Genomic DNA, 19,735 nt, shown 5'->3' with positions numbered 1-19,735 from the left:
GTAGGAACGTTAAATAAAGGTGGGGTGATCCCGCTACCGGGTTCCCATGTGCCGAGCACAACATAGAGGGACAACGTGCAATGGTCAAACATACGGTGCAAACATACATTCAACTCATACATCACATGCACGCGGTCACGACAACGTCTCATCGGTAAACCTTCGACGCGTGCGAATCGGAGGGGTTCAGTCGAAGCAGATGTCGTGGAGGTTGTGGTCGTCGTGGAAGTAGTCGTACACGGTCTCTTCGACGGTAGTCGTTCGCTCGGCATCGTGGTTCTGGGTCTTCGGCGTCGGTAGTCGATCGCTCGGCGTCGTGGTTCTCGGGTCTTCGGCGTCGTGGTTCTCGGGTCTTCGGCATCGGCAGTCAATCACGTCTCCGTCGATGTTTGCGGTTCGTCGAGGATGACGTGGTGCTCGTCAAATTTGTCGATGACTCACGGTGGCGGGGATGACGGAGACAACGGCGACACAACAGCAACGACTGTCGGCAACGACAGCAAGCAAGCAACAAAATCCAACTGGCAGCTACAGCTAGCATCTACAACTTAGCAACAGCAACTAGCAACTAACAGCAGCAACAAACCACCTCGGCACAAGCAGCAGCTAATCTCGGCACAAGCAGCTACATCATCTACAACCAGCAGTAAAACGGCAAGCAGGCAACGGCAGCGGCAACAACAAGCAGCAGGTGACAGCAAGCAAGCTAGCAGCAAGGCACTACAGCAAATGGCACGCAGCAATCGCACGGCAGCGGCGCAAGGACGACAACAATAGCATAGCAACAAGCGCAGCAACAACGGCAACAGGAACCAGCAGCGGCTACAGCAAGCAGCAGCATCACCACGGCAAGCAGGCTGGCAGCATGCCGACAGCAATAGCGACGCAGCAACAGGCAGAAGCTCGGCAGAGCAATGCCCACGGGACCAAGGCGACGGGGACGCGAGCTCGGCGAGCTCTGACGGCAGGGAGGCGAGCACACCGGTGGGGATGACGCACCGGCGACGGGCAGCTCGGGCAGGCGTGCGCGGTGACGTGAGGCGCGGGCGTCGGCGCTGGAGACGCAGAGAGGCGGCGTGGTCGAGGGGCGAGGCCGAGGGGAGGCTTGAGGGACCGCATCCCAGGGGAACGGCCGGCGGCGGCGGGCAGCGAAGCGGCGCGGCGAGCAAGAGGCTGGCGACTGCGCGAGGCATGGGGACGGCGCGGGCTCGAGGAGGAGGGGGCTCGAGAGACCGGGGCGCAGGAGAGGGAGGCGGCGACGGGGGCTTGGCGGCGACCGGGAGGCGAGGCCGAGGCCGGCGGCGCGTGGCAGCCATGGCGAGGCACAGGGCGAGGCGGCAGGACAGGGAGGAGGGAGAGGCGGCGGTAGGGCTCGAGGAGGAAGACATGGATCGAGCCGAGCGAGGGCTCGTGCTCGCTAGGGTAGCGGGGTAGGTGGGCCAGCTGGGCCTTGGCCTGCTCGGCTGGGCTCCCTCCCCCTAGTGTTTTTTTTAATTTTTAAACCCCTTTTTTTAAAATCAGACAATTTAAAACGAAGAAAGCTTTTAACAAAAATAAAATAAAATAAAGGCTTTTGACTCTTTTGAAAAAAATATCCCCAACTATAAGAAATAATTGGGCATTTTTAAAAGAAATAAAATAAAACCTTTTGAAGAATTAAAATTAAAACCCGTTTTCAAAAGAATAAAAAAAATCAAACCCCTTTTATAAATAAAAGGGTCACTAGTTTTAAAACAAATAACAAAGGAAAAAATAAAGCAAAACCTAGGGGTTGCCCCCACATTTAATAAAATGATTTTTAAAAGAAGATGATTTTTAAAAGGGGTTAAAACGGAAACTTTAGCAAAACCACAAAGAAAGAAATAAGAGGAGAAAAAGGAGGAGTTACCCTCACACTACGACTCGGTGATCACTCGAAGCACAACACTCAAAACACCACACACGACAGATGATGCAAGATGCCATGCATGATGCGACGATGCAATCTACATGATGATGCAACAAACAAAATATGACACGACGGAAACGGAAAAGAAGGGGGAATCTTCTGGAACTTCGGCATCGGGCTGTCACAATGGCTCCCTTTCTTTACCATGCTTCCTAGCAGTGAAGTCATTCTTATCGTATCTCTTAGGTTGTGGGTTATCAGGATTAACCGTTGGTTCAATCTCCACATCCTTATCATTGCTAGGTTGAGCATTATTATGAACATCGCTGTCCATATTGTCACCAGGTTCATGTTCATCACCAGATTGTGTTTCTGCATCAGACGTAGAAATATCATTTGGTTCTTCAGGCTTGATAGTATTTGGTGAACTCACACGTAGGTTTCTATCATCCTTCTTCTTCTTAGGATGACTGGGTGTATCAGCATTAATTCCTTGAGAATCTTGATCAATTCTCTTAGGATGGCCTTCAGGATACAAAGGTTCATGAGTCATTTTGCCTCCTCTAGTAATGACTCTGACAGAGTTGTCATTTAATTCATTGAGCAAGTCATTCTGAGCTTTAAGTACTTGTATATAGGCATGTTTACTCAGAAGCTTCAGATCGTTGACATTTCTGTCTACCTAAGCACTTAAATGACTAAGCATACGAGTACTTTGTTCCAATTTTCTGCTAACATAATCATTGAAACTCTGTTGTTTGGCAACAAAGTTGTCAAATTCATCAAAGCATAGGCTAGCAGGTTTATCAAAAGGAATATCACTCTCATCAAACCTACGCAGAGAATTTACTTCTACTACCTGTATCGGGTTATCGAGACCATGGATCTCTTCGATAGGTGGTAGAATTTTGACATCTTCAGATTTAATGCCTTTCTCTCGCATAGATTTCTTGGCTTCTTGCATATCTTCGGGACTGAGGACTAGAATACCTATTTTCTTAGGAGTTGGCTTAGGAGGTGGTTCGGGAATAGTCCAAGCATTATCGTTGATCAAGATGTTATTCAGTAGAATCTCAGCTTGTTCTATAGTTCGTTCCCTAAAAACACAACCGACACAACTATCTAGGTGGTCTCTAGAAGCATCGGTAAGTCCGTTATAGAAGATATCAACTATCTCGTTCTTCTAGAGAGGGTGATCAGGCAAAGCATTCTGTAGCTGGATGAGCCTCCCCCAAGCTTGTGGGAGACTCTCTTCTTTGAGTTGAGCAAAGTTGTATATTTCCTGCAAGGCATCTTGCTTCTTATGGGCAGGGAAATATTTCTCACAGAAGTAATAGACCATATCCTGGGGACTACTCACACATCCAGGAGCAAGAGAAGTGAACCAGGCTTTAGCGTCATCCTAGAGAGAAAGGAAATAGCTTAAGGATATAGTAGTAGCGGATCTTCTCCTCACTAGTGAAAAGGGTGGCTATATCGTGTAGTTTGGTAAGATGGGCTACGACCGTCTCAGACTCATAACCGTGGAAAGGATTAGATTCAACTAGAGAGATTATCTCAGGGTCGACAGAGAATTCATAATCCTCATCGGTGATAAAGATAGGTGAAGTGGCAAACTTCGGGTCGTATTTCATCCTAGCTTTCAGAGATTTTTCCTTCCACTTGAGAAGTAATTTCTCAGCGTCATAGGCATCCTTACACGCAAGAAAATCCTCAGCTATCTCTCCCTCCATAACATAACCCTCAGGTATATCAGACAATTCATATCTAGGAGAGCTAGATCTAGCAGGAGCAAAAGCAGGTTCTATCTCAATAGTATCGACAGTTTCAGAAGCATCACGAGCATTGGCAGTAACTCTAGCAATATGAGCATCAAGGAATACCCCTAGTGGCATATCAGGCAAGGTATTATCTCTAGCAGTATCAAGCATAGCATCATCAGGAAAAATAGCATCTCTAGCATCATTAGGCAAAGCAGTATCAAGCATAGCATCTCTAGCAGTATCAGGCACAACATCTCTAGCAGTATCAGGCATAGCATCTCTAGCAGTATCAGGCATAGCATCTCTATCAGTATCAAGCATAGCATCTCTAGCAGTATCAGGCATAGTAGCATCTCTAGCAGGAGGTGGTGTTGCAAACTTACTCATAACTGAAGGTGAATCAAGTGCAGAGCTAGATGGCAGTTCCTTACCTCCCCTCGTAGTTGAGGGCAAGACTTTGGTTCTTGGATCTTTCAGATTGTTCATAGTGATCAGCAGATATAAATCCCAAGTGACTCAGAGAATATAGCTATCCTTCCCCGGCAACGGCGCTAGAAAAATGGTGTTGACGTGCAACTATTCCTGACTTGATGCCTCCACGGCAACGACGCCAGAAAAGAGTTGCTTCCAGTTGCTCAACAATTAGCAATTGTCTTGCAAAGGCCCACCAGCATATGGGATCGCGGAAGTTTTCGAGGGTAGAGTATTCAACCCAAATTTGTTGGTTCGACACGATGGGAATGAAAGGATATTCTCCAGTATTAGCAGTTGAGGTGTCAGCTCAACCACACCTGAAAGATTAGTATCTGCAAGCAGGATATAAGCAGCAAAGGTAGTATGATAGCAGCGGTGCCAGAAACGATCTGTTGACAAGGCAGATTATTCCCAACTGAAGTATCAATGGCGCCAGAAAAGTATTGTAGCAGGTAGCAGCAGTGTAACGAGTAGTCGCAATGGCAAGGAACAGCAGTAGTGACAGCAGTAGCAAGTAGCAGCAGTAGCGAGTAACAGCAGTAGCAAGTAGCAGAAGTAGCGAGTAACAGCAGTAGCAACAGTAGTGGCAGCAGCAGCAGGACAAAGAACTTAGGGAAAAGAACTTGCATGACATCTATTGTGTGTAGGCATCCATTTTGTGTGTAGTCATACGTGCTTAGGGAAAAGAACTTGCATGACATCTATTGTGCATCCCTCCCGTGGCAGCGGGGTCCAAATGGATACTACGGGATATTAAGGTTCTCCTTTTAATAAAGAACCAGACCAACGCATTAGCACTTGGTGAACACATGAACTCCTCAAACTATGGTCATCACCGGGAGTGGTTCCGGTTATTGTCACTCCGGGGTTGCCGGATCATAACGCATAGTAGGTAACTACAACTTGCAAGATCGGATCTAAAACACACATATATTGGTGACAACATAATAATTTCAGATCTGAAATCATGGCACTCGGGCCCTAGTGACAAGCATTAAGCATGACAAAGTAGTAGCAACATCAATCTCAGAACATAATGGATATTAGGGATAATCGCCGTCAAAACTAACTCGATTACATGATAGATCTCATCCTACTCATCACCGCCCAGCGAGCCTACAGATAGATTACTCAGGAACGATGAAGAGCTTCATGGAATTGGAGAGGGAAGAAGGTTGATGATGACGATGGCGACGATCTCCTTGATCCGGAACCCAAAACGGACTCCAAATCTGCCCTCGAGATGAAGAACGGGATGTGGCGGTGCCTCTGGATCGTGAAACGTGATGAAATCTTCTCTCTTGATTTTTTTTCCGGGACGAAAGGGAATATATAGAGCTGAGTTTGGAGGCGGCGGAGCCACGTGGGCCCGACAAGCCCTGACGGCACGGCTTGGGGGTGGCCGCGGCCACAGGGCTTGTGGCCCACAGGCTCACCCCCTCCGGTGGATCTTTGCGCTGGTATTTTTCATATTTTCCATAAATATTCTCCGTAAATTTTCAGGACGTTCCGAGAACTTTCATTTTTGCACAAAAACAACACCATGGCAATTGTGCTGAAAACAACGTCAGTCCGGGTTAGTTCCATTCAAATCATGCAAATTTTAGTCCAGAACAAGGGCAAAAGAGTTTGGAAAAGTAGATACTATGGAGACGTATCACCAACCATGTGAACTTCTTGCACAATTTGTTGTACTTGAGTGTATTGTTTGAAGGGAGCGCAAGATCTAGTAGATGAGCACTATTGCCGGTTGGTGTAGTTGCTTGTTCCGACCAACGTTCTAGCAAGTAGCATTGTGGTATAGCTTGGACATTGAGGTGGACCATGACTCTAATGATATGCGCACATATGATGCCATTCATTTCGAAAAAATTGCAGCTGTGCTCAAATATCTCTTGTTCCATCTCAACATTTACTGTAAATATCTTGGGGTCTTCATAGTAATTTGAAAAGAGCTCAAATTTCACACCTCCAATGTCAATAGAAGGAACTTGGTTTAGAACAAAGCCTGTTGATGCAGCCAATTTTGCTTGAAACTTGGAAAACACGCTTCGAGTGTAGAAACCAACTGCTTGACGTTCAATCTTGTACCTAGAGTAAAGCGGGGTTGTGGTTGCTGCACCAATGAAAGCTTGATTGTCCTCACGGTCTGGCATAGTCTCCTGTAGCATCTCATATTGTTGCACGAACCTCCACACCGAATCTTGAGGGTGCACAAATGTCTTGAAGTAGGAGTTTAGCCCCTCTGACCTCCCAGTAGTGTTTGTGAAGGGGAAGAAGCCCTTCCGAAAGAATGGTGGGACCCATGTGTGACGGGTGCGCCACATGTTGCAAAGATGTCTATTCTCAACTAATTCGAAGAAATTTATCATATGTTGCCAGTTCTCCTCAAATTCATCAACCGTGTCAGAATCGTTGATGCACCTGTAGAAAGCATTCTCAAAAACCTCATCTCTGCTCATTATCCTGCCAAGCTTCTCACGAGCTTTTCTCTGGACATGCCATTTGCAGCATCTGTGCACTGTGTTGGGGAAGACTTGTGATATGGCAGTTTCCATGGCCTTGTCCTGGTCTGTCATAATGGTCAATGGGTGTTCATTGTTCATTGCAAGCAGAATGTTCTCGAAGACCCACTTGAAAGTTTCAATCTGTTCATTTGGTAGCAACGCACAACCGAGCAACACCGTTTGCAAATGGTTGTTCACTCTGACAATCGGAGCAAATGGCATGTTGTATCTATTTGTACAAAATGTTGTATCAAAGAAAATACAGTCTTTGTACTTAGGGTACAATGCCCTTGTCCTGCCATCCACCCAAAAGAGCCCTGTAACCGAGTTGGTATCCTCATCAACAATTTTTTCATAGTAGAACTGAGGATTCTCAGCTACCTGCCTCTTAAAATACTCAACTGTCAAATCCATGTCTCGGAGGTTTAGGTTTTGGCGCAACTTTGACCGGACATTTGAAACATCCCTCTTCACATATGGTAGTATCCTGAGGTCTCCGCCGCGCACCCTTGAGAGCATCCCCATGCACGATGAAGTTGAGAAGTTTACATCATGCATTGTCATTATGAGATCCATATCTTCTTCCGGAATGTTGCGGTGTGAGCGGTAATATCGTACAAGCTCTGGCTGTGGCATCAGGGGGTGTGTGTGCTGAGCAACAAAATGTGATACAAGCCACCTGTTCCCCCTGATTCCAACTATCATTTTAGCTTTGCAATCATGTCGCATCAACCTATTCTTTTGACGTTTGTTCATAACATCCATTTCGAACCAACTATCTTTGCTAGACGAGGCTGCACCAATTGATAGACCCTCTGAAGTAGTGCTACTATCAGCTTTGCTACATGGCTTGCCTGTGTGGACACACTCAAAAACCCTCTTGATAAGTGTCGTAGGACCTTTCTTTTGGCTGTTTCGAGAAGCGCCTATGTGTATTCCAAATCCAGTCTTGAAGGCATATTCATTGTAGAATATTCTGGCATCTTTGACAGTGTCAAATTGCATGCCAACAAATGGCAATAGCGGTTGCGATGAAATTTCTTCTTCCTCATCATCACAGTCATACATTGTAGCAGTCGAGTTGAGTCCAGCATGAGCCACATAACTATGTTGAGCTTCTGTTCCATCATGAGCATCCTACAAAAAATACATCAAAAGTACATCCATACATCACTACTATTTAACCTCAATAGATCACCCAAGCATGCATGAATTTTTGCAGCACAATAATTGTTCTAAAAGATTTTTTTGCAGCACAAGGATACAAGGGTTTAACATTTCTTCACAATAGTTCACAACAACATTTTTTCTTATCAGGGCAATGATACACATTACCAGTTCACAAAAGTTTACTGCATTACTAATTTTTGAACACACATTTTTTCTGAACATTGTTGGACAAGGATAGAACTTTTTTTTGCACAGCAACCATACTGCTTTTGATAGCATGAGTTTTCTTTATCATAGTGGCAGTGCAACATTAGCATTGACTGATATTGCAGCCACTCAGGCAATATACATTTTTTACAAGACAAGTGTGTCAGATATTTTACTTGTAAGACATCATCAGCCAAGTAACAACAGAGGTTTCAGGAAAACCAACAAACAGAAACATAGCTGGATACAGACTCAAGTCTAAATGTCAAGGAGGTTCTAGGTAAATCAAATGTTACAATTGTTAGTAGAATTCAGAGTTACATCACTGGCCACTGCAACAAAAACAAGAACAAATATGGTTTCACAGTTCCAACAGAGATGTGAGCAAAATAAACTGAAAGAATGACTCAGAACCACATTTCCCCCCTAATAAAGATGAAAGAAGTGAAGAAAGTAGAGCTCATGAAAAACTGTGGGTGGAAATGAAATTACTAGTGTATGCCTCAGCGATGTTAAGAGCTTTTGACATGTGGCGGTCAGGGCATTTTTTACTTATTCATGTATTTTAAGCATCATGTACATCTCAAGACAGAAATTTAGTCCACCCACTGGTAGAGGCGTAGAGATTTTAGTTATCATGTTGCTGCGTAAACTGTATTTTTACAGCAACCATACTGATTTTTTACCCGGCAAAGACTACCATGTTCAACTAAAAAAACCATAGAACCACAAGCATTGCTTTCATATTTTGACAGCATGTGTTTTTTCAGCATAGTAACACTGCAACACAAGGTGTTTTTATAGAGTAACTCACCACATCTGTTGCGGAACCATACGTCTGATTTTCTGGGAAGAACACAACTGGATTTAGGTAGCTCGATCCATCTGAGCTTCGAGCAAAAGTTGAAGCAGCCATGTCTCTGTAGATGTGCTGCGCCATGGTGGCCCAAACAGTAGGTTTGGGAGGGCGGATTCGTTTTGGCGGTTGTGGTACTGCGATTAGCTGCAGGCGAGCGAGATCTGCCGCACGGCGCTGGTGGGGTGTGGGGGGTGGAACGGCAGCAGAGGGTGGTGGGGCAGGAGGGTGGGTAGGGAGGGCGGAGTCGCCGCAGGTCACCGCGTCGCCGCCTGCGATCCGCGGGGATTCAGGTGGGGTTGTGTCTGCCCGGTACATTTGAATGCAGCACGCAAAATGCTACGAGGGGTGTCGGCGCACGGCTGCTCAGGTGGGACGTTGTCCGGACTGAATCCGACGGTGGGGGCTCGGCACATCGGACGGCTCTCCAAGGGGCTTACGTCTGGTACAAATCAGCCGACAGATTTGTAGCAGCCACCTTCTTGTAATTAGTTTATTTATTAGCCGTGAATCTCTTGAAATGAATCTAGTAGTTTTTGCGGGTTCAAATATATCCAGATCTGAAAGTCAACCCCCTAGCGGTACTACCGCTAGGGCCCCAGCGGTACTACCGCCAGGGCGAGCAGTACTACCGCCATGAGGGTATTTTCTTTTTATTTTGATTTCTCTTGGCAATATGTGTTTCTTCTTATGATTTTTGAAAATTGCCATGACTCCATTTGTCGCTCTTTTTGGTGTGTGTGTGTCTTGTGTGTCACAGGTGGTCCTCGTCGCTCGAACCCTGCGCGTAACACCCAACCAAAGCAGTATCGCACTCAAGAGGCTCCAGAAGGTTCCGCCACTTCCAATCTGAATCCTAAGAAGAGGTCCTTCAAGAAGACTGCTACCAAGTCCAAAGGGGTCAACGTTCGCACTATGGCCCCCAAGGATTTTCTGGCACTCCGCACCCGTGATCCCTATGTTGATGACAAGGCTGAGCTCAGGGGCGTCGATCATGTTTGGTCACGGGAACACGCAATGATGTATCGTGACATCATCATGCCCTTCAAGAATATCTTTGTCCTAGTGCAGTGGATCGACCTCACTCACTTTCGACGGCATCCAGACTACTTTGGCGAGGCTCTCTCCTTGATTGAAAAGCTTGGCCTTACAAATATCATCACCTTCAGAAAGGACTTTGATCCAGATATTGTGGCCCAGTTTTATGCCACTCTTCACTTTCAACCTGATGACGAGCGCACCATGACCTGGATGACCGGTAATCATAAGTTGACTGGTTCGTGGATGGAGCTCATGCTGTTCCTCAACGTCGACTTCTAGGGGGAATAAAATGTTCTTGGGATGCGTACTCATGCTCCTACTTCTTCTACTGCCACCCCCAAGGACAGGCTGCAACAACATTACATCAAAAAAGGTGTGCTCCCCACGCATCTGGATATCATGCATCGGGTCTTCGCAACTCTCTGTTCCCTCGTATTGGCAACAAGGACGAGGTGCATGGTCATCTGGCTGAGATGCTTCTGCTGTGTGAGGAGGCAAGGACTAAGGAAACTGCGCCTCTCGACATAGCAGATGTGATGTTCCATGAGCTCTGGAATTGCATCATGAACCGTAAGGTTCCCATCTACGGGCCTTACCTGTTTGCCTATATTCAGAAGAGGTGGAACGATATCTATCTGATAGATCCCTTCCCTATTCAAGCTGACTATTTTGTGCATGATCCTATCAAGCTGCGTATAAAGGACAAATGGGCCAACCCATCAACTTCTTCTCACCCCATGGATACGGACAAAGAGACTGCTGCTGGAGGAGGACCTGCTTCGCATACCCGCTCTTCTGCTATGCCATCTTCGGTTGTGAAGCTGAAGGATCAGATGAAGACTATATTCTGTATGCAGGCCAAGGGAAAGTAACAGTCTCATGTGGCCCAGAAGGAGAACCGTTAGAGGCACAAGCGTGTCTTAAGGACCCTTTATGTGGCAATCTCAAGCGGCTCAGAGGACGACATCACCCCAGAGACTGACTGGATGAGGGCTCAAGGTTACCAGTGGACTGGGTCTGATGCTGAGGAGGAGGACATTGAGGAGGAGCAGGACGAGCAGGATCTGGATGCCACGGATGAGTCTGGGGATGAGGAGTGACCACCTATGTCTTAGGTGTGCCCCCTTTTTGGTGTCTTGTGCCAAAGGGGGAGAGAGTCTAGGAGTTGGATTTGCTTTGCTTTAGGGATTTGCTTTGCTTTATCTTTATCGTGTTTGCTTTGAACTTGGTTTGATTGTATTTGCTATCTTTACTATGTGTGATGTGAGACTTGTTTTTATTGTGAGACCTATTTTTATCATATGCTCTGAGTCATATGCTCTTCAATTATCTCTATTAAATTATCTTTATGATCACATGCTTTCTACTGTGCAAATCCGGTATTGTCACCAATCCACCAAAAAGGGGGAGATTGTTAGGGCATATTTATGCCTAAGTAATTTTGGTGATTGATGACAGTACCTTAATGGACTAATCGTGTGCATTGAGCTTTCAGATAATACATGACAAAGGAACAAGACGATTCGACACCCTCCATGGAATAGAAGCACGGTGTCCTCTACGATTCTGTTTGGTGGTTTGTGAGTCGTAGGACGCTGTACTATTAAGAGGGGATCCGTATTGGAAAGGTTTGGGTGGAATCAATCTTGCACGCACACACTTTATCTCCATCCCCTTTCCCTGCAACTTTGGAGCTTTTCCCATCTCTGGTTTTTCTCCTCTTGCAAAAAGGTCACCTAGCGGTAGTACCGCTGGCCCTAGCGGTAGTACCGCTGGGATTAGCGGTAGTATCGCTAGAGCTGGCGGTAGTACCACCACTGGTCAGCGGTAGTACCGCTCCACGACTTTACTACCGCCATCCTTGCGGCTGTACTTCGTCAGACTTTTTGCGAAGACTTTCTTGGCGGTGGTTGGCCCGGTAGTATCTTTGCGCTACCATGGGCTCAGCGGTAGTACCGCTCTAGCCAGTGGTAGTACCGCTGGGCTCGTGCTGTGAGTGGGAAAATGGTTGGATTCCCCCCCCGCTATATAAAGGGTTCTTCTTGCTCAAGAACCCTACCTTTGAACCTCCCAAGCTCCATTGTTGCTCCCTAAGCTCAAAAGTGCCCGATCTCTCTCCCTAGCCAATCAAACTTGTTGATTTCCTAGGGATTGGTTGAGAAGGCCTAGATCTACACTTCCACCAAGAGAAAATTGATTCCCCCCACTAATCCCTTGCGGATCTTGTTACTCTTGGGTGTTTGAGCACCCTAGACGGTTGAGGTCACCTCGGATCCACATTCCATTATGGTAAAGCTCCGTGGTCTTGTTGGGAGCCTCCAAGCTTCGTGTGGAGATTGCCCCAACCTTGTTTGTAAAGGTTCGGTCGCCGCCTTCAAGAGCACCTATAGTGGAATCACGGCACCTTGCATTGTGTGAGGGCATGAGGAGAATACGGTGGCCCTAGGGGCTTATTGGGGAGCATTGTGCCTCCACACCGCTCCAACGGAGACGTACTTCCTGTCAAAGGGAAGGAACTTCGGTAACACATCCTCGTCTGCATTGGTTCCACTTGCGGTTATCTCTAATCTTTACATTGTGTATGTTTTTGTTGTAGACTATCTCTTACTTGCCGTAGTGTTTATAGTTGGTAGCATCATATAGGTTCATCACCTTGTTGTCATTTTAGAGAACCTTTATGTTGCTAACCCTAACTTGTTAAGATTAATTAAAAAGTGGTCGTTGCCTATTCACCCCCCCTCTAGTCAACCATATCGATCCTTTCAGCCGCGTCCATGAACGCCTATACGTAAGACACCGTACGACACAGTATGTAGACACTTCCAATACTATATAGGAAACTTACTTCCTGTAGTGTGTAGACACTTGAAGACACCTAGTTCATGTAATCTATAAAAAAATGAAGAATGCAAGAAGGTAATAAATATTTAATATGAAGGCCCACAATTCCCTCATTGGTCCTGGCATATTTGATCCTCGGTCCAGGTGCCCGATATTTCCAAAAAAATACAAATATCTTCTAGGAGAGTTATCTCTTACCTTGCATAGACCGTATTACCTCAGCCGGCACCTCACACTCATGCTTGTGATCTGCGTTGGGTTTTTCGGGAAGAGGAACGGATTATCGCAGCACGATGCAGGTAAGTATTTCCCTCAATTAATAAACCAAGGTTTATCGAACCAATAGAAATATCAATCATCAACTGTCTTCAGCGGCTGCACACAAAAGAGCAAACAACTTGCACCCAACGCTGGCAAGAGGGTTGTCAATCCCCTTGATCTCGTTATTTGCAAGCAAATGAGGTGTGTAGATAATTGTAAATAGTTGTGACTTGCAAAATAAAAAAAAACAACGAGGAAATTATATTTTTTTGAATATATAAGTGAATAGACCCAGAGGGACATAGTGTTCTCCAGTGACATCTCTCATGAAAGCAACATATGATGGGTAAATAAATTACTGTTGGGCAATTGATATAACAATGGATAGTTATCGATTTTTCACGGCAATGATCATGTGTATATAGGCATCATGTCCATAAGAAAATAGGTTGACTCCTGCCCGCACCTATTACTATCACTCCACCCATCGGTCGTTATCCATCATGCATCTAGAGTATTAAGTAAAACATAATAATGCTTGAGGAACGATGACATGATGTAGACAAAGTAAACTCAATCAATATGAATAAACCCCATCGTTTTATCCTTAGTGGAAACAACAAAAATACACATCTTGTCCCCTTCGGTCAATGGGATATAGAAATTCGTCTGGTTGAACCCACTACAACACACATCTACCACTAAAAAAAGATCAAACTACTTAGCCAAAGCAATTCAATAGATCGGATAGATTTACGTAGCTATGATAATCATGCGAATGAGAATCATAAAACTCAGAGAAGGTTCAAATACTTTTCACGATAATCTGAACATAAACCCACAATTCATCGGATCCTAACAAACACACCATACAAAAGAATTACATCGGATAGATCAAAGCGAAGATGTGATGATCATTGTATTGAATATCAATAGAAATAGCCATCTAGATACTAACTACATACATGTAGGTCTGTGGTGAACTACTCACATATCATCGCGAGGGCATGAAGGTTGATTAAGATGCCCTCCGTGATCGCCCCCCTCCAACAGAGTGCCAAAAAAGAGCTCTAGATGAAGTCGTCGTGGAACAAAGACTAGCGGCAGCATAAAAAGTGTTTCGTGGATTTATTTAGGGATTCTGGAATATTTGGTAATTTATAGACCAGAGAACGAGGAAAAAGGGGCCACGGGGAGGGGACAAGGCATGAGGGCGCGAACACCCCCCTGGTCGCGCCTTGTTCTCATCATGGGGCTTTAGGTCTCCTCTTGAAGCTTCAAGGTCTTCTTTTGGTCCAGGAAAAATCCTAAAAAAGTTTCATTGCAATTGGACTTCATTTGGTACTAAAAACTTCAAAAACACGCAAAAAACAGCAAGTGGCACTGCGTTAATAGGTTAGAGCTAAAAAATAATATAAATTGGTGCATCATGACCCAAAAGGTATCTTAAGATGATAACATAACATCATGTAATAATAAAAAAATATAGATACGTTGGAGACATATCACACACCCATGGTTGTGTTGGAAATATGCCCTAGAGGCAATAATAAATTAGTTATTATTATATTTCTTGGTTCATGATAATCGTTTATTATCCATGCTATAATTGTATTGATTGGAAACACAATACTTGTGTGGATACATAGACGAAACACTGTCCCTAGTAAGCCTCTAGTTGACTAGCTCGTTGATCAAAGATGGTCAAGGTTTCCTGGCCATAAGCAAGTGTTGTCACTTGATAACGGGATCACATCATTAGGAGAATCATGTGATGGACTAGACCCAAACTAATAGACGTAGCATGTTGATCGTGTCATTTTGTTGCTATTGTTTTCTGCGTGTCAAGTATTTGTTCCTATGACCATGAGATCATATAACTCACGGACACCGGAGGAATGCTTTGTGTGTATCAAACGTCGCAACGTAACTGGGTGACTATAAAGATGCTCTACAGGTATCTCCGAAGGTGTTCGTTGAGTTAGTATGGATCGAGACTGGGATTTTTCACTCTGTGTGACGGAGAGGTATCTCGGGGCCCACTCGGTAATACAACATCACACACAAGCCTTGCAAGCAATGTAACTTAGTGTAAGTTGCAGGATCTTGTATTACGGAACGAGTAAAGAGAATTGCCGGTAAACGAGATTGAAATAGGTATGCGGATACTGACGATCGAATCTCGGGCAAGTAACATACCGAAGGACAAAGGGAATGACATACGGGATTATATGAATCCTTGGCACTGAGGTTCAAACGATAAGATCTTCATAGAATATGTAGGATCCAATATGGGCATCCAGGTCCCGCTATTGGATATTGACCGAGGAGTCTCTCGGGTCATGTCTACATAGTTCTCGAACCCGCAGGGTCTGCACACTTAAGGTTCGACGTTGTTTTATGCGTATATGAGTTATATGGTTGGTTACCGAATGTTGTTCGGAGTCCCGGATGAGATCACGGACGTGACGAGGGTTTCCGGAATGGTCCAGAAACGAAGATTGAGATATAGGATGACCTCATTTGATTACCGGAAGGTTTTCGGAGTTACCGGGAATGTACCGGGAATGACGAATGGGTTCCGGGAGTTCACCGGGGGGGGGGGGCAACCCACCCCGGGGAAGCCCATAGGCCTTGGGGGAGACACACCAGCCCTTAGTGGGCTGGTGGGACAGCCCACAAGTGCCCTATGCGCCAAGGAGAAGAAAATCGAGAGAGAAAGAAAAAAAAAGGAGGAGGTGGGAAGGAAGGGGGACTCCCTCCCACCAAACCTAGTCCAACTCGGTTTGGGGGGGGGGGGAGAGTCCTCCCCCTTGGACTCGGCCGACCCCCTTGGGGCTCCTTGAGCCCCAAGGCAAGGCCCCCTCCCTCCCACCTATATATACGGAAGTTTTAGGGCTGATTTGAGACGACTTTTCCACGGCAGCCCGACCACATACCTCCACGGTTTTTCCTCTAGATCGCGTTTCTGCGGAGCTCGGGCGGAGCCCTGCTGAGACAAGGTCATCACCAACCTCCGGAGCGCCGTCACGCTGCCGGAGAACTCTTCTACCTCTCCGTCTCTCTTGCTGGATCAAGAAGGCCGAGATCATCGTCGAGCTGTACGTGTGCTGAACGCGGAGGTGCCGTCCGTTCGGTACTAGATCGTGGGACTGATCGCGGGATTGTTCGCGGGGCGGATCGAGGGACGTGAGGACGTTCCACTACATCAACCGCGTTCACTAACGCTTCTGCTATACGATCTACAAGCGTACGTAGATCACTCATCCCCTCTCGTAGATGGACATCACCATGATAGGTCTTCGTGCGCGTAGGAAATTTTTTGTTTCCCATGCGACGTTCCCCAACAGGTTGCACAAGCATGTAGCTCCAAGTGAGCTCAACATTGAACCGTGTGTATCATGTACGTGATAGTATCTTCATTGTATTCACGAGATTACCTCGTCTTTGGAGTGTCCTCGTTCTTGGTGGATTCCGGGTCGGCGAGGGTGTAGATGGAGATCCAGACCTGTTGCACCAATCATCTCTGCAGCTCGAGAGCCTGGACCGTGCTACACCATGCGACAACCACGTCCCGACGCCGGAGCGCGGGCTTTCCCTTGTCGGTGGCCACGACGACATAGCCAATCAGTTTCACTCCCTCCACCAATGCCTCGGATGGATGCCCCTCACGTACCTGGTGGATGGCCGGGGTAGAGGGAGTGGCATATAGGAACCGTATGACCGGTATGCGGCGACGTGGCCCAACAACACGTGTGGAGGGTCAGGGCCGGAGTGGAGTAGCGACGGTAGGGGAGGAGTCGAGGATATAACAGGAGGGAATGAAAGGGGCTTGCGGCGGCTCGAGATGAGAATGGGAGGGAGGACGTACAATAGGTTTCAACATAATGTTTTTTCGGGGTTTTTTGTTCATCAACCGGTTTTTGTGGGATAGAAAAAAATCGGTGCTTGGTGGGAGGGGAAGCTCGATGGGAGGGTGTGACTGTTGGGGAACGTTGCATGGGAAACAAAAAATTTCCTACGCACACGAAGACCTATCATGGTGATGTTCATCTACGAGAGGGAGATTGGATCCACATACCCTTGTAGATTGCTAAGCGGGAAGCGTTAAGAAACGCAGTTGATGTAGTGGTACAACTTCGTGATTCAAATCACCGTCGTCCCACGATCCGTTCCGATCTAGCGCCGAACGTACGGCGCCTCCGCGTTCAGCACACGTGCAGCTCGATGACAATCTCCACCTTCTTGATCCAGCAAGAGAGACGGGGAAGTAGATGAGTTCTTCGGCAGCGTGACGACACGCCGGTGGTGGTGATGATCTACTCCTGCAGGGCTCCGCCCGAGCTCCGCAGAAATCCGATCTAGAGGAAGAACTATGTGGTATAGGTTTGAGTTGCACGTGGCAAAGTTATGTCTCAAAAGCCCTAAAACAACCAATATATATAGGATGAGGGGAGGGGCTATCCTTGGGGCTCAAGGGAGCCCCAAGGGCACCGACTGAAGGGAGGATGTGGACTCCCACCCCAATACTTGTGTGGATACATAGACGAAACACTGTCCCTAGTAAGCCTCTAGTTGACTAGCTCGTTGATCAAAGATGGTCAAGGTTTCCTGGCCATAAGCAAGTGTTGTCACTTGATAACGGGATCACATCATTAGGAGAATCATGTGATGGACTAGACCCAAACTAATAGACGTAGCATGTTGATCGTGTCATTTTGTTGCTATTGTTTTCTGCGTGTCAAGTATTTGTTCCTATGACCATGAGATCATATAACTCACGGACACCGGAGGAATGCTTTGTGTGTATCAAACGTTGCAACGTAACTGGGTGACTATAAAGATGCTCTACAGGTATCTCCGATGGTGTTCGTTGAGTTAGTATGGATCGAGACTGGGATTTGTCACTCCGTGTGACGGAGAGGTATCTCGGGGCCCACTCGGTAATACAACATCACACACAAGCCTTGCAAGCAATGTAACTTAGTGTAAGTTGCGGGATCTTGTATTACGGAACGAGTAAAGAGACTTGCCGGTAAATGAGATTGAAATAGGTATGCGGATACTGACGATCGAATCTCGGGCAAGTAACATACCGAAGGACAAAGGGAATGACATACGGGATTATATGAATCCTTGGCACTGAGGTTCAAACGATAAGATCTTCGTAGAATATGTAGGATCCAATATGGGCATCCAGGTCCCGCTATTGGATATTGACCGAGGAGTCTCTCGGGTCATGTCTACATAGTTCTCGAACCCGCAGGGTCTGCACACTTAAGGTTCGACGTTGTTTTATGCGTATATGAGTTATATGGTTGGTTACCGAATGTTGTTCGGAGTTCCGGATGAGATCACGGACATGACGAGGGTTTACGGAATGGTCCGGAAATGAAGATTGATATATAGGATGACCTCATTTGATTACCGCAAGGTTTTCGGAGTTACCGGGAATGTACCGGGAATGACGAATGGGTTCCGGGAGTTCACCGGGGGGGGGGCAACCCACCCCGGGGAAGCCCATAGGCCTTGGGGGAGACACACCATCCCTTAGTGGGCTGGTGGGACAGCCCACAAGTGCCCTATGCGCCAAGGAGAAGAAAATCAAGAGAGAAAGAAAAAAAAAGGAGGAGGTGGGAAGGAAGGGGGACTCCCTCCCACCAAACCTAGTCCAACTCGGTTTGGGGGGGGGGAGAGTTCTCCCCCTTGGACTCGGCCGACCCCCTTGGGGCTCCTTGAGCCCCAAGGCAAGGGCCCCTCCCTCCCACCTATATATACGGAGGTTTTAGGGCTGATTTGAGACGACTTTTCCACGGCAGCCCGACCACATACCTCCACGGTTTTTCCTCTAGATCGCGTTTCTGCGGAGCTCGGGCGGAGCCCTGCTGAGACAAGGTCATCACCAACCTCCGGAGCGCCGTCATGCTGCCGGAGAACTCTTCTACCTCTCCGTCTCTCTTGCTGGATCAAGAAGGCCGAGATCATCGTCGAGCTGTACGTGTGCTGAACGCGGAGGTGCCGTCCGTTCGGTACTAGATCGTGGGACTGATCGCGGGATTGTTCGCGGGGCGGATCGAGGGACGTGAGGACGTTCCACTACATCAACCGCATTCACTAACGCTTCTGCTGTACGATCTACAAGGGTACGTAGATCACTCATCCCCTCTCGTAGATGGACATCACCATGATAGGTCTTCGTGCGCGTAGGAAATTTTTTGTTTCCCATGCGACGTTCCCCAACAGTGGCATCATGAGCTAGGTTCATGCGTAGATGTCTTCTCGAGTAGAACACAAAAGTTTTTGTGGGCGGTGATGTGCGTTTTGCTTCCCTCCTTAGTCTTTTCTTGATTCCGCGGTATTGTTGGATTGAAGCGGCTTGGACCGACATTACTCGTACGCTTACGAGAGACTGGTTTCATCGTTACGAGTAACCCCCTTTGCTCAAAGATGATTGGCAAGTGACGGTTTCTCCAACTTTAGTTGAATCGGATTTGACCGAGGAGGTCCTTGGATGAGGTTAAATAGCAACTCATATATCTCCGTTGTGGTGTTTGCGTAAGTAAGATGCGATCCTACTAGATGCCCTTGGTCACCACGTAAAACATGCAACAACAAAATTAGAGGACGTCTAACTTGTTTTTGCAGGGTATGCTTGTGATGTGATATGGCCAACGATATGATGTGATATATTGGATGTATGAGATGATCATGTTGTAATAGAAATATC

General features: G+C 46.7%; 1 protein-coding gene across 1 annotated transcript in view; it reads right to left on the bottom strand.

Annotated features, from left to right (window-relative positions):
• LOC123439812 (protein FAR1-RELATED SEQUENCE 5-like) overlaps positions 1 to 7,700 on the bottom strand; it is a 44,801-nt gene extending 37,101 nt beyond the window's left edge. Inside the window, exons 1-2 of the mRNA XM_045116476.1 lie at positions 7,363 to 7,700; positions 5,787 to 7,260 (exon numbers count right to left, since the gene is read on the bottom strand). Of these exons, the coding sequence (XP_044972411.1) occupies positions 5,787 to 7,260; positions 7,363 to 7,700 (1,812 nt within the window). The remainder of the gene's footprint in view (positions 1 to 5,786; positions 7,261 to 7,362) is intronic.
• Between the last annotated feature and the right edge of the window lie 12,035 nt (positions 7,701 to 19,735).

This window comes from Hordeum vulgare, chromosome 3H, assembly GCF_904849725.1.
Source record: "Hordeum vulgare subsp. vulgare chromosome 3H, MorexV3_pseudomolecules_assembly, whole genome shotgun sequence".
In the NCBI taxonomy this organism is placed as follows: domain Eukaryota; kingdom Viridiplantae; phylum Streptophyta; class Magnoliopsida; order Poales; family Poaceae; genus Hordeum; species Hordeum vulgare.
The sequence above is the reverse complement of the archived record's forward strand: the minus strand, read 5'-3'. Positions and strand labels throughout refer to the sequence as shown.